Below are 25,465 nucleotides of genomic sequence, written 5' to 3'. Positions count from 1 at the left end.
TCGCTTAAATTTAAAAAGTCGCGAAGATAAAAATGAGACAACATTTATTCCATACAAAACCTTTTTTACTAAGAACTTAAACTTTGCATTATTTTGGCTATATTAATTATAATATTATTTAATTATATTTTTACTTATTTACTTATATTAATTATATTATTACTTTAAAAGTATAATTATGTTTGTAAACATGCATATGACTTAAATTTATAATTAATAACAGCAATAGTCCAGATTTTTTTTTCATTTTAAAGCGAAAATACGTAATTTTCCACCATCTTCTTGCAAAACAAAAATTTTCATGATTCTTTTTTTTCTTTCGTGTTATTATTTTTCCTAAATTGTATGAACAAACTTCATGATTTTCCCTCGAGGTACTTACTATACTGCACTTTATTCATAAACTAATTTAATAAATGAATTTTTTTGTTATTAATTAGCCGAATGCTTGTTCTTCGTACGGGATAAAAAATAATTAGAAAGTAAATAGCTAGTAAATCGTATTATTCAACACAATAAAAAACATGCTCAATACTGCAAAACATATCCCAACACAATCAAATAAACTAAAATAATTCAACTTTTTCTATAACTATTTAAAACGTGATATTCAGAATTTGCAACAAATTTCCAATTGCTTATTTGAAAGTTTTAAGTTAATTTTATTAGTTCTCTTTCCATCATTTAAGTTTATATTAACACTCCTTAAAATCGAAAGTATCATTTTAGGAAGAACGTGGTTTCATATACATTTTGAAATACGAATTCGGCGATCTCATCACCATACTTCATACGTGAAACTCTTGACGTTGATTTTGTTTGTGATACCCTAACAAAGGTAAGTAGGTACTTTATTCACGTCGCGCTAGAGCTGCACAAGGAGCTATTGTCGACGGTCTGGGAAATATCCCTGAGGATGATCCGAAGACATGCCATCGTAATTTGTGAGGCTACTCAAACTGCACATAGATCTGTAAGGGAAAGAAATTTTCTTCAGATCCTTGTTTCCATAGTACTGATTAATGACCGACCGCAGGACTATCGGTTCCCCAGATTTTACGAGCACGTATATCGCATGTACTCATTGGGTCTGTCGAGGATTGAACTCCATCCCCTCTGAACCGGAGTTAATATAATTGTTTCTTTAACTACCATGAATAAAATAGCATGTATCTCATGGGAGCTCTTGGAGTTACAATACAAAACTGAATAAATTAAAAATATATTCCATAATGTTTAATTTTTTTTCTGACTGCATATTACAATGTTTTTTACAAACTGCAATTTTTATATATTTCAGATATAAAAAATAAAACTATAGATCCATCAAAGGTTAAATTTATAAAAAAAATTTCTCGACACATCTAAAGTTCTTGTATCAAAGGCACATCATCAGTTTGGTCATCTAGCAGTTCATAATCATCAATATTCGGACTTTTTTCAGGCATTTCGTATCGCAACATTTCCCAGAATAACTTCTGTCTGAACTTGAGACACCTTGAAGATTCCATCACTATCTTCAGACTCTGATCCATCTCTTTCATGGGAGGAAGGGGTCCAAATTTCACAAGGATGATCCGATGCAATTTCTCCTCCAGTGAATTCGCAAATGCCACTCTAAATATCTCCATGCAGAACTCGTTTCTCAGATAGCGCCTATCCAAAAATAGAATCAGACATCAGATTCAATGCAGACTGTTTCTTTTTCTACATTTTTCAATATGAAATGAAACAACAAAGTAGTGTGTTTTTTAAAAAAAGTAGGTATTAATTAAATTTCTTGGGGATAGGCAACCGAATCTGTCAATCTTCATCCATTTATAGGTACTTACTGTTAAATTGAGTCGCCATGTTTTATATACTAGTGAATTGTAATTCAATAAATGTAGTTGTTGCTACGCCACAGTTAGATACAATATTAGAGATTCCTTTGAGTTATTGACATATAACACTTTACATAATGAAAATCCGTAATCAAAAGGTTGATTAAATTTTTTTCTAACTTTGCATATAACTTTTATATATAACTTTTATATATAACTTTTACATATAACTTTTGCATATAACTAACTTTGCATAACTTTTTACAGCAAGTAAATAGTTCTTTTCGATGCTTTTTACTTAAGCTTAAATTGCTTTATACTTTGAACATAAATATTTTATATATTAATAATATATTTCGCTTTATTAGAAGATTTCATAAATTGGTACAGTGCTAAATTTTACAACTTTCATCATTCATTTTACTATGGAAAACTGTTTTAAAGTACCACTATGGCACAATCGAAGCAAAATGATATCAAACACCCACAATTTATTTTCCTTAATTTTCTAAACCTAGAATCAGATATTAAAACATGAATTTTGTTATCACCTAATGTTTAGCAAGTTGCCATTTCTATATTTGCAAGAATGAAATCTAGGAATAAAAATTTTTTTTTACCATTTTGTTTCGATAAAAGAAACCATTCTTTCATATATTAAATTTAGTGGTTATTAAGGAATTTCATAAATTGGTACAGTGCTAAATTTTACAACATTTATCATTCACTTTACTATGGAAAATTGTTTTAAAGTGGCACAATGGAAACAAAATGGTATTAAATACACACACGCACACAATTAATTTTCTAAACCTAGAATCAGATATTAAAACATGAATTTTGTTATCACTTAATGATTAGCAAGTTGCCATTTCTATATCTGTAGAAATAAATTGGAATAAAACATTTTATTTTACCATTTTTTTTATAAAGGAAACCATTCTTTCTATTATTAAATTTAGTGGTTATTAAGGAATTTTCATTATTTCATCAGTTAATAGATTGAAAGATAAGTTTATTTAAGTATTCAGAATTTTTTTTATTTAATCACTTTTTAACTTAAGTGTGTTAAACCAATAAATAACCAGTATCTAAATGAGAAAAAATGGTAGTAAAAGACTTTAAGCTAAGTAAATCATGGCTTTACCTATATCATATCCTTGAGCCAAGTGCATGGACCTCATTTACAGACAGCAAACTAAAGTTTTTGAGCAAGCTGCTTCTCATTATTTCCAATTATTTTAATTAACTCCAGCAAAGTTCTCGAACTACTTATCCAGCAAACACGTGGACAGCTGATCTCACTGTGTTAAACTGCTATTATATCGATTGAATTTAGGCTGAATATAGTTAAGAGAATGACACTTACTTAGTGAGCAAAATGACGGTTCGTTTGCTATCCACCACTCGTTCCATTAGATAGTTTATTTCAAAATTTCCAGCTTTGAGGTCTCTCTGGGGGACAAATAATTTATAAAATGGATGTTTCTCTTCCAGCTCTAAGGAAATGCAAAAGAAACAATGGTAAAAAAAAAACAGTTTATTACCTCCCTCAAGCTTAAAAAATATTTTTCATGCATTTGGAATACGAATAAGAAAATGTAGGAAAAGATGAAGATGATGATGTAGAAGAAGGGCGAAGGAAAAAGAGAAGAAGAAAACAAAGAAAGAATAAGTTGAAGAGAATGAGCAGAAGTTGGAGAAGAAAATAAGTTGAAGGAGTAGAAGAAGAAAATGAGTTGAAGTAGAATTAAGAAGAGAATAAGTAGAAGTAGAAGAATAAAATGAGTAGAAGTAGAAGAAGACGAAGAAAAAGAAGAATATCAAGAGGAGGAATAAAAAGAAGTAGAAAATATAGAAGAAAAAGTTGAGGATGAAAAAATAAATGCTGATCTGATGAAAAAACAGCAGTATGTTGTTTTCATGGTGAAATCGAATTTAATTTTCTTTTGAATAGAAGTTATGAAATCCTATATTATTATCAAATCCCGTCTACCTGTTTAGGGTTAGAACTAGAACATTTCCCTAAATGTATGAAGCAATAGTTCATAGCTGCCGAACTTTGCACGAAATAAGAGATGTTTTTACTAGTTGTAGTGACACAAAAGTTACATTTAACATCACCCGACATAGAAAATTTTCATCCGAAATTAATTTCCCCAAATATTCGTCAAATATCAGCTGAATTAAAATTATAGATCTTTTTTCTGATTTTGCGTGATATCAACTTACATGAATGGTTAATTTATTTATAAGTAATGGCGGTGAATTAAATTTATATCTGTTTTATATCTGTTGAAATATTAATTTCTGTCATAAAAAAAACATAACTATTGGTACCACCGTAAGTTCAATAATATAATTTGACAAAAAAAATTATAAAACTCTGTGAAATGACATTTTTAATTGCAAACAGTTCCTCAGCTGACTGATCGTTAAGACACTGTTAATAGTAGCACAACGAAGTCAAGCATCACTAGCTGTGGTCAGTGTGCGGGTGGGTAACCACTTTGATCTGTCTGCAAAGGGACCTAGGTTGTGTGGTATTGGTCCTCGTTACCCTTTTCTACAGTAAAAAGCTCAACTTCGCACAGGTCGTCTTGTTACCGAAGCAGGGGAGCCACCTATTTGCAGAGGATCAAAATTCTGATGGCACGTCTTCATATCATCCTCATGAATGTTTCCCAGACCGTCACCAATAGTCCATCTTGCATCTTTAGTGCGGCGTAAACCAGCAACAAACACATCAAACAAAATATTGCAAAAAATTTATCAGCCTTTGAGAAACCAAACCAAACATTATTTTCCTAGTATTAGCATTATTTTACTGGTACACACGCAGGGTTAAGCAAGACATGCAAAGATGCATGTTGCAATTTCGGTGTCATTCAAAACCCGCGACCTCCAAGCTACAGAGCCTTCGGTGAGTCGGTAAGGACGCTTGGATAGTTTATCTAGAGTTAGTATAGAACTTTATCCATTATTAAAATAAGCATCTGTATCCTTCAATTGTTTAAATATATTATCAAGACAGAGTTATTAAAAATTACATTTTGTTATCCCTTGAAATATAAAAAATAAATATTTCCCCAAAATCGGGACAGTTGGCAACTATGCTCAAAAAAATTAGAAACATAAATATTCAATTTTCATCAGACTTACATAAAAATATGGCAGTATTTTGTACCACTGTTTCTGTAAAACTCATTTTTTTAAAAATTGTTTTGGGCAAAATATATGCATTTTATTACTTTGAGCCTATCAAAATACAATAATAATATGCAGGGTGCAAATAAAAAATTAAACGCGATAAAAAATTAAACGCAAATAAAAAATTAAACGCGCCTGAAACGCGAAGCATAATACAATGATTTACCGGACTACCTGAGACTATATGCCAAACCTGAGATCGCTGAAAAAATTAAATTTCGTCAAGCACTGACTAATTTTCATTACTCTAATATCTTTATCTAATTAATTTGAATTACATTAAAATGCTTATCTTTACAATACCTTTTGCATAGCTACCAACTTTCAACACTTTTTGCAAAAGGTTATTCTAGTGGCAACTATGTGCATGCTTAAATATATTATTTTTCGTTCATTTAAACATATTTTCCACACCACTGAATAAAGTTCATATGCAACGCCACTTTGTACCAGTTCTTCCTTGGTAAGGCGTTTAAAGTGTTAGCTACATTGCAAAAAATTCTGAAAACTTTGGTTTCTTAAATGTCTAACACTCTATAAAATATTTCGCAAAAAGCGTATTAGTTAGCTAAGCCTGCTTTTGTCACACTGAAAAATAATATAAAATTTCAATCTTTCATTCTGAGGATTTTGCTACCACACGATTATGAAATGTTTTAAGAAGATGTAAAATAAGAAGCTGAGATATTAAGGCATTTTTAAACTTACCTGGGAGAAAATATTTTCGGACCCTAGCAGCGTCTTCATCAGTGAATGAAATATAAGCATCGAATAGTTTTCCGTCATCTCTTTTGTCTCGTTTCTTGAAACATCTCCAACCTCTCGAATAGAGCCACACTTTTAAATGATATCGATATCGGAAATACAACAAAATGAAGGCCACTGTCATCATTAGAATCACTGCAAGGTGTGGATAAAAGCAATTATTTTTTGAACAGAGATTTTGAATAATATATACACCAAAAATTAGTTAACATATCATTCAAACTTTGACAACTATTCAAATCGAAATAACAGTTTTTTTGATATGATCAAAATAATGATAAGAAAGCTTTACTGGAAAATAAATGAAAATTGCCTATATTAACTTTACTCTCTAGTTTTATCGAATCTGGTCGAAAAAAAGCTGGCCTGCCAACTTTGTGCGCTTTTTGGGAAAATTTCTTCTAGTGGTAGCTGAGTTAATGTTTTTATGTATGATTCTGAATTTTGTAAATTTGATTTAAAGTTATTCAACACACCACTACATTTAAATGATAAGGGAGAGGAGAAACAACTATTTATCTTTCAATTTGTTTCTGACATATTTTTTAATATCCTGAAACGTTTGAGAGCAATATCGAGCCATGCGACTAATATTAACGCAATGTTTTTTTGTGTACAATTCTACAAAGTAATAATAAAATCGAAATATACACTATACATGAATAAAAGGTCACTGCATTTGCTTGTTGTATTTTCTTTGCTACCCCCCCCCCCCTTTTCCCAATCCCACCAAAGCCTGAAACATGAGGTCGAGCAATCCCAGGTAGCAGTGCAATGTTGATTTTAATGTAAGCAACAACCTTCATCGCAAACCCTGTACAAGGGTTATAAATGATTAGCAAATAAACCCTACAATCTTGAAATTTAGCTATGCTACCATTGTTCGCACTAATTTCACAAAAACAACCCTTTTATATCGAGATTGAATATGGCTTTGCAAAACAAGACTAAAAAAACCTTCTGAAATCACGAACAAATCATCATTTGAAAATCAACAGTAGAAAAGCGTTTCCATTGTAAACATGTTGTTGTGTTTGCAACACAAACATAATTCTGCACTTCAGAGCTTGGGCAAAACTAGAAATAAGAAAAAGGAAAAAAAAGGTTTACAGTAAAAGACGAAAAGATCTAGCCGAGTTGTAAATGGAGACTGGTGTGCGTTATATCTGTCAGATCATTAAGTCCTCCATGTTCCCATAACAAACATGCCTCTGCGGTGCTGAATTGAAGATTGATTGTTCTCTGGTTCAGGTTAAAATTACGATCTGTGGATGAATGAATGGATACATGAATGATTCCGCCCTACAAACGGGCTGTGAGGAGTGTGAGGCTGAAGTCGTATTTTTGGACATAACACTGATAAGCAAGAAACGCACCCTCGGTTTTAATTCGCTTAATTTCAGCAACAAGGCTTGCTGATATTGGGAAGTGGCATTAGAAACAGCAACATAGATGATAAAGGAAAAGCATCTTTTCAAATAACTAACATTTTTGTAGTTCAAGAATATGAAAGAAATGTTTGGTATTGATACTTACCCGCACCACCTACTCCCATTAAGATATAGTTCCGTATTAGTTTAGGACAAAGCTCGATTTCACTCAGAGCAATTATTACTCTCCCTCTCATATTCTCTCTGTCTTCAAAGCTGCATCGTGTCTCGTTTACATCTAAAATCTGAAAATATTTCAAAATTTAGAAATTTTCTAAAATGGCATTAAACCGTCAATTAGGGTTACTTTGCCTAGTTTTAAATTTCGATTAAAAATTTAGAGTACTTCAGAAAGAGAGTAATTAAAATCGCCAATTAGAGGGAGAAATTGGTATTATAATATTTAAATTCGTTTTCATTACTTTCCCTTTTAGTAAAAATTCCAAAATGTGTTAGGCAAACATATCCTTACTACCGGCGTACTTTGTTACTCAACATTGTACTTATGGGAGGATTTAGAGATGCGTTGTATTCAAACTGCCTCAAATGTCAACTTTTGGGAAATATTTTCTTCGTGAGGGGGAGGGTCAAATAGGCAAAAGTGTGCATCTAAACAGTGAAATATTTTCATAATTATTAATTATTTTTATAATTAATCATGTTTGTTCGTTTAATCGTTACATGTGTTTTAAAATTTTAGCAGATAACTCTTCGCAGAAATAATTAAAAAGTGAGAAAATGTGTATTAACGTGCAATAGGACTCATAGTGCGTGGCAAAATCTTGAAAAAAAATTTCTCCAGTCTGCCCCATTGAATTATTTATTACTAGTGGGCTGCTCCCATTGCTCGCTAACGCTCGCCAACCCCCGAAAATTGCTACGCAATCTTATATGGTCTGCTTCACAAACCAAGCTCGCTTCGCTCGCTACTAACTTAGGTACATTGCAAATGCACACAAAATTCTAAGAATTCAAAACAATCATTCAAATCCATATAAAAACTTTTTTTTAAAAAAATTAAATCTTTTTAGTAAATTCTCAGTCATTAAAATAAATTTGAATTTAAATAAATGACATGTAATTCGTTAAACCTATTAGAAATGTGCTATAGTATAATTCGTGATATAAATCAAGAATCGTCAAATAAATTCGTAATATATAAATTCGTGAAAAAAAGCGCTTTCGACAAAATACTAAAATAGAGATCTATCGACAAAGACTACTCACTTCTGCCTAGCTTAATAGTATGAGATTGCTGCAGCTGATGCTCTCTCAGGTTATTTCAGTTTCCGTTTTTAAAAGATCTATATGTTGAGCTACCTCAGCTAGATTTGGCATGTGACATTTTTAGCGGCAATCATTGGTCGATTCACCGTGTAAGAGAAATAGTAACGTAAACAAAACAAAGCAAACGTTGCCACCGGCGGAAAAGAAATACAGCCAAAATTTGGAAGCCACGTAAGAGAATTATATATATTAGATTATTAATATTTATTATTTTTATAAATCATATTTACGCTAGAGAGTCGTTCAATTGTTAGTACCTGGTTTTAAAATTCTAATTGATAATTGTTTGATGGAAGAATTAAAAAAAACGTACATATTGGCGCATACTGTGATTTATGCAGTTTAACAAAATCTTGAAAGATTTTCTTTCCCAATCTGCCTCAGGGTAAAAAAAAAAACTTCTCTTATCCAATTCGCCAATGTTCTAATCGAAACTTCAATTCTCTATTCTTCAATCCGTTTACTCTAATCGGCCTCATTGCTTCCTTTGAGATAGACTTCTGAAAACAATGCCAGTCAGGAAAATGCTGGATTCATCCACTTCCTCATAAGTAAACGGCTTCTTTTTGCTTTTAGTTCTCACATAGGTTGCAAACCTTTTATTTTTGGCAGACAATGCTTCAGAGATTTTTCGTGAGAAATATCGAAACTTCTTTTGATTTCAAGTAGAGAGCACTTTAATAAATTTTAACGCTTTAATTCATTTATATCGTTCTTTTTTATTAGAAAAATTGTATAACAAATAAAAGTCTTCCTTATAACTCCAATCTGAATCTCATGCTAGATATTTTGATAATCTGTGTATTAAAGTATTATCCCCATTTTCTAGTAACCCCATTTTTCTATGGATCATGGCGGAAGATTGTTAAACTAAAAAAAGTGTCACGAAAACTAAGGCATAAATATTCCACAACCATATCCATCCGATGGGCATTATATTAAACACAAATAGTTATAATAATTTATCAGCTATTTTTGCTTGTTTTACGGATTAAATTTGCTGAACTACTTGTTCAACAGTCACTATGCAAGAGAATAATTTTTCACTTTGATAAACTATAAATGAAAATGAGAACTCTTAATTTTATTTCATTTTATTTTATAACCGACGCTGAACAGCCGACTATATATATATATATATATATATATATATATATATATATATATATATATATATATATATATATATATATATATATATATATATATATATATATATATATATATATATATATATATATATATATATATATATAAAGAGAGAGAGAGAGAGAGAGATAGTTGCAAAGGATAATATAACAGCTAGATGAAATTACGGCTAGAGAGTTATATAGTTTGTCTAAAGTAAGAACTTCCCTAGCCATTCGTCTGGACCAGTGGTGGTGACTATGGCAACGAGGTATTTCAATTAGGATTGTGGGACCATTGTATAGGATAGGTTTTGGTTCTTGTTGGTGAGAGAAGGAATCCTTTCTTCAGTCTACTGTGCCATCCCTAGGATGAAAAGAAGCTACTCCTCCCTGAAATGCTCACTTCTTCTTTCCATAGCAGCAAACGATCTCAGACTTTGTGGCGAGGGGAATTCTTACCTTAGACAAATTCTACCTTACCTTAGAAATTTCTGCCAGCATCCACTTTCTGAAAGGCAGAGTATCACAGTCACACTGCCATGGATTATGAGATAGAGTGAATGTTTGGATATTAGACGGCGGATTACTGTAGAATCTTGTAATATTGTTTTCTGCCAGTCGAAGAATCTCTACGTTATTCGGAAGACTGAAGTCCAACAGTGAAATAAAGTTGCGTTCCAGATTCAAGGTATGTAGCTTGGACATAGGAGGAAGGTTGAGCTCGATTGGATTAGACAAAAAGTTTTCTCGAAGATTTAGTTCAATCGTCAGTTCTGGAAATCTACTAGGAATCTAACAAAATGGATAGAAATTTTAATGAATAGAAATATCTTGAAAATTATGTGCGAGTACAATGCGCAAAGTAGAAAACGGACCAACCTAAATAACACTTGATATAATGATCGAATCTTCACTTTCTTAATGGGTCGAGGGAGTGACCTCAAATATGCTAATTCACGTGGACAATATTTTAAATTACGAAAACAGACTCAAAAAAGCACCTTCTCTGAACTTACCTTTTTATTCGATGGATTCGGATTTCTGAACCCCAAATTTAGGGGTTAACCGCAATCCGATAAATATGGTCGTGATATTTATGCAATGGTCAATCCGATATTATGCAATCCGATTAATATAGTCAGGAGAGCGGTCAGATGTTTGGATCCGTTAATTTTAATCTTAAAAACATTTTAAGCGAATAAAATTTGCACACAATTCTAAAATTTGTTTATCTAAAAATAATTCCATGAAAAAATAACTCATGCATGACATTCTTTGTAATTGTTTACTATTTTATTTAATTCTCGTCAAAAATCTTTTGCTTTGTATGGATTGCAATTTTTTATATCATTTTGAACAATGCGATTCTAGATGGAAAGATATAAAATTTGATTTGTTGTTGTTGTTGCTTATCCTCTTCTGGCCTGACGAAGTCAGACCAGATCTATGAACCCTTTGACCGGAAGAAAATCAAACACCAAAAGAGCAGTAGAGTAAATGTCTTCCCAGAGAAGACTAAGACAGTTCAGGATGTGATCGGCGGAAGCCCGGTGTAGAAGGCGTTTAGGGCAGAGGGGGTAGGTTTTAGTTCCCTCAGAAAATAGTAAACCTTTAAGATGGCCGGTAGCTAGGCGGGAGATGGTGGTGCAGACTCTCCTCTCAAAGGGAAGGGTCAAAGAAGCTCCTGGCTTTTTTCCCTCGTACCAATGGAGTGAGGGGTAATCAACGAGTCTCTGAGAAGCTGGGATTTCTTCAGGGAGTAAAGTTCAAGATAGGTAAGATCAGAAGAGGTAGGGTGCGGTTGGCTGCAACCCTCTTTAGCTAGGCTGTCCGCTAAATCATTACCATAGATACCGACGTGAGAAGGAACCCACTGCAGGTGAATATTATGTTGGAGGGACAAGAGTTTTAGGTTGTTTACGATGAAAATACTGGTTTTGTCGCCAATTTGGGTCCTGTTGTTGAGATGTTGCAGGGAGCTGCGGCTATCAGAGAATATCCAAAGGTCTTTAAAATAAAGGTCATTTTGCATAGCAAATTCCTGACCCCTGTTGATAACCAGAAGTTCACTTCTGAAAACGGAGCAGAAGTCTGGGTTACGCTGGCAGAGAATAATCCCAGAGAAATTGATTTTTTTTAAAAGTCGTATTTTTGAAATTGGTATGTTTATCAGTCGAAAAAAGGTTTGTTTATTCAGAGGAAGTAATTTTTTTTAGTCTGATTAGCGTAACTGAAAGTATCAACTGCACTAATTAATTTGCATATTTGACGTAACCCCATCCAACCATTAAGATTGAATTGTATCTAGTACATGAACATCCGATCATTACTTGAAAATTAATTCATAGTGGTTTATTTTTTTACTATTTCTCATTGTGCTTTATGGTTTGCAATTGCAAGGTACACCATAAGAAAGCACAATTGAGTCTATGAGAATAGAATTTGTAAAAATGCAAATAAATCATTAAAATGTTCTGTAACTTTCTTGCAGGTATTACATTTTTGAAACATTTAAATAATCTATATGAATTTGATGCCATTTTAATATTGTAAGTCAAATTAAAAACGAAAAAGTAATCACAGTTATGTAAATTAAACATAAACTTCTTAAAAAATATTAAATTTAAAATAGGTTTATTTAATTATTTTTAAAGCAGTTAAAGTTAAAAATTCAATTTTAATTTAAAATAACTTTCCAAGAGTGATCTTACCTGCTTCAAATGAAAATTATTTTCTCTGCAAAAAATAACTATCTGACTTTTTCAGCTTTCAGAAAATTTTGCGGTTAACATTACCCTTTATTCTTATTCCAATATAAACAAAGAAAATACGAAGAAACTGTGTAAAAACTAGAGATGAAAAGATATTTTTCAATGATTATTTTACAGTTTGAAGATGCATGAACCTTACTCAAATCTCAGATTTTACTATAATTATTCAGGTAATGAAATTTTTCATCCATAAGATAAGTCTTTTTTTTAATATTTTATATCCGTCTTTAAACAGCCGACCCAATTTTAGGTTTACGACTACTAATGTTCAACTCCGCAGCCTTGTAATTTTGAACCTGTCCTGATGACAAGGAAACTCCTGGATCAGTACCCTCAGAGTTATTGATTTACTATGGGAACATGGAAGACTTTGCTACTCGAAAGATTTAACGGGCATCAGTCACCATTCACTACACGGGAGGTCTTCGGCCGGCCTGGGATCGAACAAACGAACTCTTTTGCATGAGCCCAGTGGCCTACCAACCAGGCTATCACGGCCCTATAAGGCTTTTTTTTTAAAAAAAAATTGAGGTGCTAGCATAATCTTTTTTTTTCAAATAAAATTCATTGCAATTGAATAATGGAAAAATGCTAGGCATAATAAAATGATAAACATCGTCCCTGAAATAGGTGGGTAAAGATGGAGATTGAAGAAGTAAAAACAGGAGTGGTATAGGTGCCACCTAGTACGGTCGTTGCATACCTGCCAACTCTTCCGGATTTTCCGGAGGATTTTATTTTCATATTTAAAGTGGTAGCAATACTCATGTTATTCCAATTAACTTTTTGAATTATAATGATAATTTTAAATGAGTTTGACCACCACTACATATAAATATTTACAATAAATATATAAAAGCATAGTAATCCTTGCGCAAGTGAATTTCAACGAGATCAAAATATAAATATATTTTTGAGTCAGATTGTTTTTCGTTAACTGTATTACAACCACTCTGAAAATCCATTCTCGGAAAGAATGAAAGTTGGCAGGTATGTCGTTGAGATTTTTCTTATTGGTAGAAACGTTTATATTTCAACGTAAAAATCTTCTATTTTAATAGGTAAGTTTTAAATTGTTTTACTTACAAGGGCAAATCACTTATTCTAAAAAATGTATACAGGATTAGTTAGTGATTGATATTTGGCGCTTCCCTGGATGAGCGGTATCACCTTCCTAGCTCTGTACAAAGCGTCTAGATAGCGGGTTCGAACCCCGCTGTTACCCTGGATGTATTTTCTTGATATCATTCTCTGTATTTTACTATCTGTCCTTCTATTTGATAAAGGTTTTTAAGCCTAAACATATTACACAAGCCTGAAAATGTATGCAATTCCAATAAACCAATTTATACTGCCAATTGCATTCTGCTAAACATTTTATTTTAATATTTATAATTGATTTTTGCTTTAACAAATTCGATTCAATTTGAGTTTTATTACCGATAATTTAAAATAGCTTAACCTATTCCGGTTCATTGTAGCCAGTCTGGTAACGCTAATTTAAGGTATACGGCAAACTTCTAGAAATGTAAAACTAATTGCTTTTAAACGCTTGCACCATTCTTTAAACATTAAAGAGATAAAGTATATCGTTTCAGTAAGATTATTGTCTATTGTCACAATTAATTTATTTCTATTAGACTATCTATTGTCGCAATTAATTTATTTCTTGATCAAAATTTTCGATCGAAATTTGCTGATCCGAAAAGTGTTAAACATATACACGTTTCAAGCCATCTTGTTATCTTACATATGTGCCAATTAGCCCCGCTTTGAAAAATAATATATTCTTGTGGTTACGAATTTTAAGTGATTTTTAGTTTGGTATTTTTTATTTCAAATAATCTTTCCACCGCTACAGATCAAGAATTCAAAGTATCACATGAAGTGCAACCATTTTTGCAGTCATCTCGTGGGAACACTTGTATAGAGTAGGCGGAATTATCCTTGTTTACAAGTTAACTATATAATTCTCCACTAATTTATTAAAACTTTTGCAGAAAGCGGAGCAGTTGGCAGACTTCATCTTAGTGTGTTGTAAGTTATGGCTAAACGTGAATAAAATGTCTACTTATGATGCACTTTAATTACAGCTACCTTCACCGACTTTTAACAGCAGATTTTTGAAAAGTTTTCTTGTCCGAAACCTAACATTATTGGTTTCGATCATATAGTTTTATACTTGATAATAATTATTTTTTCTTTTATGTATATATTTTTCTCTATTTGAGTAAGTTTCGTAAGAAATTAATATTTCCATAATTACAAACATACAACTCGCATTCCTATAGCTGCACGTTTATTTTACTTCTTCTGTATTTTTTCTAACGGGTTGAAATGTTTTTTTATAAATATTTAAATAAATAGTGAATTAAATAAATAGAAAATTTTACGAATGTTTGCCACTAGGGTAACAAAAAATAAGAAAATCTGAAGGAGAAAAATTAGAAATTGCGTTAAAAACAGGTAAAACAGTGCTATTGGACACTGTTCAATATTAGACCAAGCTTAATTTTTATCAACATTCCTTATCGGCCTACAATCTAGGACCAATATTGGGTGTAATATTTTGTAACTGGTCCTAAATGAATCTTGGTTCAATTTTGCCAAACATTTCAACAAAGTCTTTTAGGACAAATATTCCATGGGTGAGACATCCCAATACTTATCCCTCTGTATACATGCAATAGACTTCTTAATAACTTAGTAGTCAGTTTTTCCTCAAACCAAATGAGTCGGTGACCGATATCGATAGGTACTTTTAATTTAATAGTCACTTTTTGCAAGAATTTCTTTTGTTGCTTGGATTAAATTACATTTTTTGAAAAAATTCACTTTTGAAGTAATCTACAGCTATAAAAAAGCTAATTTAATGCCAAAAATAGTATAAATATGTGACAAAATTTAGTTAAACATACTGATTTTGAAGAACTTAATGTAAAAATATTTAGCTAGGCAAAATGCTCGTAATGTATACATTTCAACTTTGAAATATGTGAATAGTTAAAGAACTCTTCTTTCACATGAGTATTTCCCCCAAAAATTGAAATATTCTGAAAGATTAAAATTTTGAATGGACACTTTGGATATTTTAACGAAAATTCTCTTTCTCAGATTCTTTCAAAAAGTGACTAAATTGTTTACTTAATTTAAGGCTTCGCTTTGTTTCACAAACTCGGTACGTGATGAGTTGTTATTTTCAGGTCTACTTTTAGGACCCATGTTGAGGCGAATTTAAGCATAACTGAGAGGGGGGCAAGATAAAATTGTTATCAGGGAGGCAGATTAAAAACATGAAAAGAAATTCAGTAACTATTCAGAATTCCATTCTTAACAAGGCTTTGTTTTTAATTTAACTAAATATTATGCAATTATAAAGTTAATTAACCAAATAGATTTTTTGAAGAAAATAATAATAAATACCCGGCTCAGTCTTTTTGAAGAGCAATTTACATACGCATATCCCTCCTCTTGGTAAGGAACACATGAACATTCACAAAAACGGGTTGGGCAGTCTTCTTTCGACCAGGATAGATCTTGCTTAGTCAATCTATTCAAGATTTTTGATTTTATACTGAATGGTGATGAACAATTGAATTCATAATTTAAATTCTTTAACTTTGCATTTTCACTCCATTCTTTGATCCATAAAAGGCGGCAATCACACACCCAATTATTTCCTGCAACATAAAAAGATCACAAAAGCTGAGAATAAGGCAGAGATTTTGATAATTTTCATCTAGGTTGATAAATGTAGCGAAATTGGCGATTTAAAAAAAATTAGCAAGTGTGACATTGCGTCACTTAATCTCAATTTTCTGTTGGGATCGTGACCTAAAAATTAGACCGAACCCTGACCCCTGTGACGCCTCACTGTCTGTCGACTTTCACGCCTGTGACCTTCGGCAGCCTTTGATGTGAACACATGGAGACTGGTTAGCTGCAGTTACAGTTTGTGAATAATTGTAATTTGATTTTTCGCAGTTAGTGTATTCACTTCAAATCCCATTTTAGGGAGTTTAACTTCCACTTCTTGCTGTTTCTGTAAATATCGCCCATTTTTTTGAGCAGGGGCATTCGAATCAACTTCCGTATCAATACTCTACGATCCCTTAACAGGGATTTTTCATTTTTACCCCCTCCTCTCTTTGAGAGACGGAGTTCTTTCTTCCACCCACCCGTGGGTGCCGTTTGCGGTCCGGTGATCGTATTTTCCTTCGCCATGGCCTGGTTGGTTTTTCTTCCTTTGGTTTTTGAAGTAAATCACAAGCGTAGTGAATCCGTATCCCGTGTGCCCTGGTGTTTTTGACAAAAAGCATTCCAGTTCATCATAGCCTGGGATCGTGATTGTAAGATCTCGAGTAATTGATGATGTGTTTTCTACAAAGTGTTGTGAAATTTCTTAAAAACCGTGCTGTGTCCATACCTTAAAAATAGATGTTGTGATTCCCTATTGTGAACATTCCGCAGCAAATAAAAAATAAAAAGAATATGTTTTAGTCGCAACCAGAACTCATTTCTTCTGTTTCTTTTTAAGATCATTAGTTATTGTTTCAGGAGATAGACAGCTCAAAGTAAATCTGCAACAGGTATGTGGAACTCAATTACAATGACGTATTGATCTTTTTGTTTGTTTTTTTATGTTTTTCATTTCTAAGGGTTATTGTTTGCAATTTTTAAGTACTTTTCCACTATTGGAGTAGTCACGCGCCGTAATTAACTTGTTTTTTTTACAACCTTGTAACAAAAGAAATTAATTACCTAAATCCTTTTTTTCAATTTTCCCAACCATAAATTGTAACTTTTTGTACCTCACCAATTGTATTTTTATGTTAGTTATTGAGGCACATCTTTTAAATTTTACCTTTTTTTCTGTTAATTTTTTTGTAACAACAGCATCCCCAAGCAACAGCAAGTTTTAAAATATTTAAGTTATTTGATAGTTCTAAAGCCCAGATAATTCTTCAGGGCAAGATGAGATATATACACTGCTGGCCACCGTAAATGCAACACCCTGAAGAAAGCATGCAAATAACATGAAATTTACAACATGCTTAGCGGAGGTGAGATATGCAAATGATTAGAATTTCAGAGCAGACTTAATTTTACTCGTGCCTGTGGCACCACTTTAAAACGCTATTTAAAACTTGGACATTTCGACGATTTCAAGTTCGGCAATTGTGTTTTTCTTGTGCTTTTTTTCAAAAAACGTTCTCTTATGTCTCGTAGAAAACAGCGATCATCTTTTGATAAAGTATCCGAGTTCGACAGAGGAAGGATAGTGGCCTACCGAGATTGTGGATTATCTTTCAGGGAAATCAGTAGTCGTGTTGGACGAAACCATACAACTGTAATGCGGATATGTGATCGTTGGATGCAGGAGGGTATGACGGTCCGACGTGTTCGATTGCATCCACCTCAGTGCACCACTTCACGTCATGACAGGCGAATTGTGCGCATGGCAGTGACTGATCGCTCAGTCACATCACAAACCATGGCACAGCACATTCAGTCTGTAACTCATCATCCTGTGTCTGCTCGTACCATTCGACGCCGTTTACAACATAGTGGTCGTCCATTGCTTCGCCTACCCTTGACGCCGAACCATAAACGTCTCCGCCACCAATGGTGTGATGAAAGAAGGATGTGGACGAGAGAATGGAATGAAATTGTCTTTACTGACGAGTCACGCTTCTGTCTGCAACACCTGCTGAACAGCTGCGTTATGCACCGCCACACTGGTCCTGCACCGGGTATTATGATATGAGGCGGTATTGGATATCACCCTCTGTTACGCATTACCGGTACTTTAAACAGCCAACGCTACATCTCCGAGTTACTGGAGCTAGTTGTCCTTCCCTACCTTCAGAGCTTGCCCACAGCATATTTCAACAGGATAATGCGCGACCACACGTGGCACGCATTGTCCAAGAGTTCTTCGTCAATTGCTAGATTGAATTACTTCCCTGGCTAGCTCGCTCTCCGGATCTTTCACCGATAGCAATCATGTGGTCCATGATTGCTCAGCGATTGACCCAGATTACATCCCCGTCTGCCACACCAGATCAACTTTCTCAACGAGGGGAAGCTGCTTGGTTTGCTGTACCCCAAGAACACATCCAAAGTCTCTTTGAATCAATGCCGAGGCCTGTGGCAGGGGTGATTTCCAACAATGGCGGCTACTCTGGCTACTGTTTTGGGCAGGAACCACACTTCACAGAAATCTATAAATTTAATCATTTGATACTTGGTCAACATGTTATCTACAAAATAAATTTTGTTGTGATATCTCTTGTCTTTCTTGGTGTTGCAATTTGGGTGGCCAGCAGTGTAGTTTAAAAACATCACTTTGCTTCACGTTTAAAGCACCTAAACTGTGGCTTTTTTAAAATTTTCTTTGGCAGAGCTTCGAAAAACCATGCTAACTGTGTAAAAGAAGGGATTTTGCACATTCCACGGGTAGACACGGTCCACTAAAATTCTAAGAACTGGTAGAAACTCAATTCATATTTATTTATTACTCATTAGCAAAATAGTAGTTTTTTTTTGGGGGGGGTTTGATGACGCGCACACCTTATTTTGAAGTCATCACACTTTTCAACCGAGTTCAAGAGTAATAGCAAACAGAGCGCATGCGTCGTCACTGCATGCATTGCTATGACGACCACTGCTGTTTGATATTTTTTTTAGAATTCTTTCTTTTACTTTTAATTTTGTTACGCATTAAGTTGGTGAGTTTATTTTTCAGATATGGGACCAGAGAGATCTCATAAAAACTTCTTGAGTTATGAATAAAAGAGAAATTCCTCATTTGAACGATATTTTTATTTTTATTGTTTCAATTAAGAATCAGAAATTCTAATCTACAGTTCAAACTGGATCGTTTTCAATACTAATTCAAGCGAATATCACAAATAAAGAAGGCCCTTAACTGATTGATACGGTCCCGAAGGTTAGGCAAGAAAAAAAAACGATGACAAGGCCTAAACGTACCGAGGCTGAAAAGCTAAAGCCAAAGAACGTAGACGGGAATGAATACCTTAACCCTTCAATGGGCCATTTATTTCTAGTAAAGGTAAATTAAAGTATTTTTGGAATTGAAATTGTTTTAAAAATAGTAATTGATATCAGAAAAAAAACTCAATTAGTTTATAAAAATGCCATTTTTTTGGTGGTAAATATATTTATAACTTTTATACGTTTTTTTAAATAAACAAACGGTTGCCAATTTTATTCAAACTCACTTCAAGAAAGCAGAAGTCATTAACAAATGGAGACCTACACTAAAAGTGGTAAAAAAAAGTGGTGGTAAGTATATTTCCCACGGCCTTCGAAAGGGTTAAGCGACACACAAACGGAAAAACAAAAAGATTCTGACGCAAGGGTAAGCCCGTTCGTTCTTCACAAAACATGAATCATGAAAATGCATTGAATCGTAAAAGTCGTTACAAGAAGCGCCACCTCACAGACTTGAATAATACTGCTCAAGTTACAGGTGTTTAGAACCAAAAACATGAAAGCAAACGGAACAGACAAACGGAAAGACAGCGTGCTCAACGCATGCGAAAAGCCCGCTCTTCACAAGGCTACTTAGATCATGAAAATGAATTGAGGCATTTTTCATAATTTTTAAATAAAAATTAGACAACAACCATTTTGCCTATGGGCAACCTGTGATTCGGAGATCACAATTTTTTAGAGGATTATTATTTTTTTTAATTATTCAATCCTAACTTCGATTCATATATTTTAAATTATTAATATTTAAAGCAAAATCATTCTTTGCAATTAGTTTCAATAGTAATCTAAAAATTTTTTTAAAAAAAAGTTGTTTATTTTAATGAAGTTTTGAATTTTATTAGTCACCACATTTTGTATTTGTACTCACCCGTGGCAACGCTGCATTCACCAGAGTGGAGGTGTGAAAAAAAGTTACAAGAGCAGATATGATAGGTGGACGGGGAAATTCAAACTACATCCGTCCCATAACTTTTAATATGTGCTTGAATAATCAAATTATTGAGGTGATCAGGAATGTTAAATTTTTAAAAATATGAAATACTTATTTATGATGCAAATTTATCACTACTTTAGATTTAAGAATCTACTGGACGTCTTGGATCCGAGAAAAAGTAAGTAGTGATGAATTTTTGCTACTAAGAAATCGCTTTATTATCGCTTTTGGCAGAATATTAAGAAAAGTGGGAAAGGAAGACAGAAGTTTGTAAAGTTATTTGTATATCGTACTTTTAGGTTACTTGTAACCTAGCAAGAATAAAACATGTCGATGTTTTGAGATACATAATATACGTTGTTGTTGCTTCTCATCCCCACTGGTCTAGCTCCGCTAGACCAGGTCCATGAGTCCACTCACACTCAGGAAATCAAAAAACAAAACCGGGTCACGCAGAAAATCCTTTTTTTTCCAAAATCCACACAGCTAAGGAGGTGGGCCGGGCTGGCTGCAGTGGAGAAACATTTGTTGCAGGTGGGATAGACCTTTCGCTGCTGTTCATACCTTATGCACTTTATGTGGTCACTGATGAATCTAGTGAACTCGGTCTGATCACCTCTATTACCTCTGAAGGTCAAAGCACGACCCGGCTTATCCCCAGAGTACCAGAAATGTACTGGGGGAGAATTCCAGACTAGCTGGACACTTTTCTTTCTAATGGAGTGAATTTCCGAGGATGTGAGTGTCAAACTTTCCGGCAGAAGCTCGTTTGTGTCAAGTTTTGCCAGCGAGTCCGAGATCTCATTCCCGTACAGACCAACGTGGGACGGAATCCACTGCAAATAAATAACCCGTTTCACAGAAAGATTACTGAGAAGTTGCAAGATTGCCGTTCCAGCCCTATCGCTCACTCTGGGCCATGCACTCAAATATTGGATAGATCTTCTACTATCCGTTAGGATCCAGATAGGGTCTAGCAGCGAATCCTCTTCAATTGCATGCAGTCCTGCCTCAATAGCAAGAAGCTCCGATCAGGAAACAGAACACGAATCCGGGTTTCTCATTTAAATGTTGATATCGCCATCAGGTCTCTGGATGTAGACTCCACTTCCAGTACGACTCCGGTCGTCCCCGCTACCATCTGTAAAAAATATGTACATGTATATACGTATATACTTGTATACACGTATATACTTAAGTAAATAACATACGCATATACATGTATGTCCATGTATACATTCTGGAATTGAATGACGTTGAACATTAACCTTGAATTAAATATTGAAGTTGGATGACCAAGCATGCACTCGTTGCGGTTGAGAAATTTCTTTTCGAATTTTCTGATACTAATTGAAAGAGAAAAAATATGCTTACCAGTTGTAATTATTTGTTGAATCTTTAAGGCTCTAGGAAACGATTCTCTTGACAAAGTTGTTAGTCTGTTGCGAGACAAATCAATCTTTTTTAATCCTTCCAGCTGAGAAAATGCTTCCGAATCAATCTGGGAAATATTATTCTGACTGATTATCAATTCTTCAAGCAACGGTAGTGATGAAAAATGATTTCGTGTTATACTAGAAAGGGAGTTATCTCGCAAATCAATAGTCTTCAATGACTGCAATGAGTGAAAAGTGTTATTGCAAGATTTAATCATGTTATTACTTAAATTGATGTACTCCAAACGATAATTTTGAGCAAAACAGTTTCCAATGCTCCTTATGAAATTGCCTTCAAGATTAATAACCATCAAATTTTCCAAATTGTTGAAAAGATTTTCGGGTATGGTTGACAATGCATTAAAGCTCAAATTGATGCTCTGTAAAAAAAAGTACGTAATTAGTTAAATATTCATTTGTTGTCGCAGTAGTTCTCAAATTCTTCCTGCTTTAGAACCCTAAATAATCAATCTTCTTTTGGCAGATTATATAAATGAAGTTTATTAAAGTAATTTTAAACATTATAACCTATAAAAGACTAAAGTAGTTAGAGTTATGAAGATTTTTAATTGTCTTGTTATCAATAATCTTAAATTATATTTCATGTCCGACAGTTGAATTTGCTGTCCTTGTGCTGTATTTAGTCAAGTTAGGAATTAGTATTCGGCGTGTATACATTTGTTGAAAATGAATTTAAAAAAAAAAAAAAAGAAAAATTACGGTTTACTTCAAAATAAAAACTTAAAAAGAACTGCGTTGAAAATGGTTATTAGGGAAACATATTTCATTATTAAAGATATTAGCTATTTTATTTGGATTTGAAAAACGCGATAGGAAATACCAATGCAATATTCTCTAATTGCTTGTTCTTTTCATATTTTCTTCAATATATTGTTATTGGAAATATCATATTTTCTTTTAAAATTGTCATTTATATTTTTTATTACGGAAACCGAAACATTAAATAAATTATTAATTAAAATTTGGATCTAAATATAATCTGATGTTTTAGAACATTACTGATGGTTATAAAAGCGCTAGCTAGCGGAACACCATTAACTCTTCAACGGAACCCTAGGGTTCCGCGAAACACCATTTGAGAACCGCTGAGTTAAAGAATTTACAGCATGAACTAAAACAATGAATTGCGTTTTAAGGGCGTCCTTAGACAAATAGAAACGAAAACTTCAGGAAAATCAGTAGTAGTTGGCAGCAATGGTTTTTATTACTAATTTTAGAGCTTCGTGCACTCACCAAGTTCCTAAAGTAGACAGGGAACTTCTGGGAATACTCATTGATAGGATAAGAGTCTTTGATCCTATAGTCGGGAATCGGGTGTTGTGGATGCATCAGATATAAATGGGAATTGATTCAAAGTAGCTTGTATTGGATGCTGCTGCTCACAGGGATCATTCATAAATATATAAACTTTCTTTCTTGAGGTATGTTCAATGATAAAATTTTATCAATAATTTAAATATTAGGTGGACCGGAAAGTAATGTCGCTTCGTTGCATTTGATATTTCTTATCAGGATTTTACTCTTAATCAATAATGTATTCATTCTCGTCAGCAACAACCTTTTAATGCCGGATCGAAAATTAATTGAAATGGATGGAAAAAAATGAAGTGGTTTTTAAGACTAACGAATATTTAATGCGCCGAAATGACATTACTTTCCAGTCCCCCTAATATTTCAAGAGGATTTTATTGGAAAGAAAATTCCTCTCGGTAATTAGTTCTTTAGTATAATGAGCAAAAAAGAAAAACAGATATTACCTAGAATTAATGGTTTTTTAATGATCACAAACTAAGGAGCAATCTTAAACGTTTTGAGAGATGATCTCATATATTCTGATTAATTAGTGCTAACTATTAATTTAGTTACAGAATCGTACTCAAATTCGTACTTTCTCTAAAAAAACATTCATTTTACTGGGATGGATTCGGAGTTTTGTTTATCAAAATATTGTGGACAACAGCAGTTCGCAAAATAGGGTCCCAAATATTTTAGATAGAAAAATTGTTAAAAGTTTAGCCTCTCAATGTATATTTTATATATTATGCGTATTGTTAAATGTCTAGGAATTTTTAAAGTGAATCTAGCTATTATGAATCTTTTGAAACTGGATTTTCTTTAAAGCTAAATGTTATAGCACACAATTATAAAATTTACTTATAAAATTCGATTATCAAAAGATGTGAAAATAATTTTCTATAGATATTTATTATTTTTTAATACTTTATTTAACATGATTTGAAAATGTTTTAAATCGTAAGATATCCAAATTTTTACACCGTTTTAAAAATTTTGCTTACTATGCATGGAATCGCTATTCTAAATATTCAAAGGAAACATTTTTGAGTAAAACTTTACCTCTTGCCTTTAGTCAACTATATAAGAATGGATTGTTGAAATACTTCCTTGATAAGAAGATAATCAGTTAATTATGTGCTTTAGCTTTTAAAGGGAAAATGCACTATGCGGTTGAACACGTTTTCGGAAATTTCTGATTGTTAACTCTTAATAAAACAAACAATAACAACAACAGTCTGTTGTATACTTGGAGGATTATGAATGTTTAATATTTACAATTTCGTGACCAAAGATATCATAGTGGCAATGAGGACAGCATTGCGTACTGACTGTTTTTACTTCCCAGTCAATCTGATACCGAAAATTCGATCTGAAACTAGGTGTGAACTTCAAGCCACTACAGGGAATGGAACCTCAATACCTCATAATCACAACTCATTGCTTTAACCATGAGACATAGCGGGTTTCATTACATTCCTCATCGAAATAATTGTTAAAGGCAGAAGAAAAAATATAAAAATATATAGTAAAAATTACCATCAAACTTGGATTTTGAAATAGACCATCAACTGTTATGAGATTGTTCTTGTCCAATTTAACCAATTGTAAACTTGGGCACGGATCAAATGTTTTATTATCTAAACTACTCAACTTATTGCTCGTTAGAATAATTGATTGGAGTTTCAGATCACCCAAGAAAGCACTGCTCAATAGTGAACTTATTCTGTTTTGAGTCAATGAGAGGTTTACAAGTTCAAACATTGATTGAAGTTCAGTTGTAACCTCAGTTAATTGACCGTCTTCAATTTCAAGTGTTTTCAAAGTCTTGGTGTTACGAATAGCACTTGGAATTCTATGAAATTTAGTGTTAGAAAGATGTAGTTTAGACAGTAAATGAGTTCGGGCGAAGGCATTGTCTCCGATACTTAGTAAGGGGCATCTCATATTTATGTAATGTATCCTGGTATTAAAAAATATATTATCAAATAAATATGACATTTGCCATTTTTTTCTCCCTTTGCATTGGACAAGCACTTGATCGAAAACTTCTGATTCCAAATCGGTTAACTTTTTAATAGTATAAAAGTTATCCACATTTTTGCAAATCAGTCTGTAGGTTTTATTCACTGATTGCGTCTTGCATATGTTCTGTTTCGTATCAACTACCAAAAAAATGCAACTCATCACAATTAAAATCACTAAATTAACATTCATTTTCGAATGGATGGAAAAGAGTAAAAGTTAGTTCTTGGAAGAACGCAGGCATTCAGAGAAGTCTCACGTTCAATTATTAGAACTTTTAATTATTCTGTAAGAAAAGTAACAGGTCGTAAATTAATCAT

The 25,465-nt window shown here is 33.1% G+C and overlaps 1 protein-coding gene across 1 annotated transcript; it reads right to left on the bottom strand.

The window, feature by feature from the left end:
* Positions 1 to 1,210: 1,210 nt before the first annotated feature.
* On the bottom strand, positions 1,211 to 25,067 carry LOC122273301 (protein toll-like). The gene is made up of 8 exons (XM_087162695.1): positions 24,660 to 25,067; positions 21,745 to 22,186; positions 15,840 to 16,096; positions 10,126 to 10,437; positions 7,335 to 7,473; positions 5,742 to 5,933; positions 3,193 to 3,322; positions 1,211 to 1,656 (listed from the first exon to the last, which is right to left on the bottom strand). Exons 1-8 carry the CDS (start codon positions 25,065 to 25,067, stop codon positions 1,365 to 1,367), a joined length of 2,172 nt encoding a protein of 723 aa, XP_087018821.1. The 3' UTR covers positions 1,211 to 1,364.
* Positions 25,068 to 25,465: the final 398 nt, after the last annotated feature.

The sequence above is a fragment of the Parasteatoda tepidariorum genome, chromosome 5 (assembly GCF_982258835.1).
Source record: "Parasteatoda tepidariorum strain Cologne lab strain chromosome 5, Ptep-v5.0, whole genome shotgun sequence".
Classification (NCBI taxonomy): Eukaryota; Metazoa; Arthropoda; class Arachnida; order Araneae; family Theridiidae; genus Parasteatoda; species Parasteatoda tepidariorum.
The sequence above is the reverse complement of the archived record's forward strand: the minus strand, read 5'-3'. Positions and strand labels throughout refer to the sequence as shown.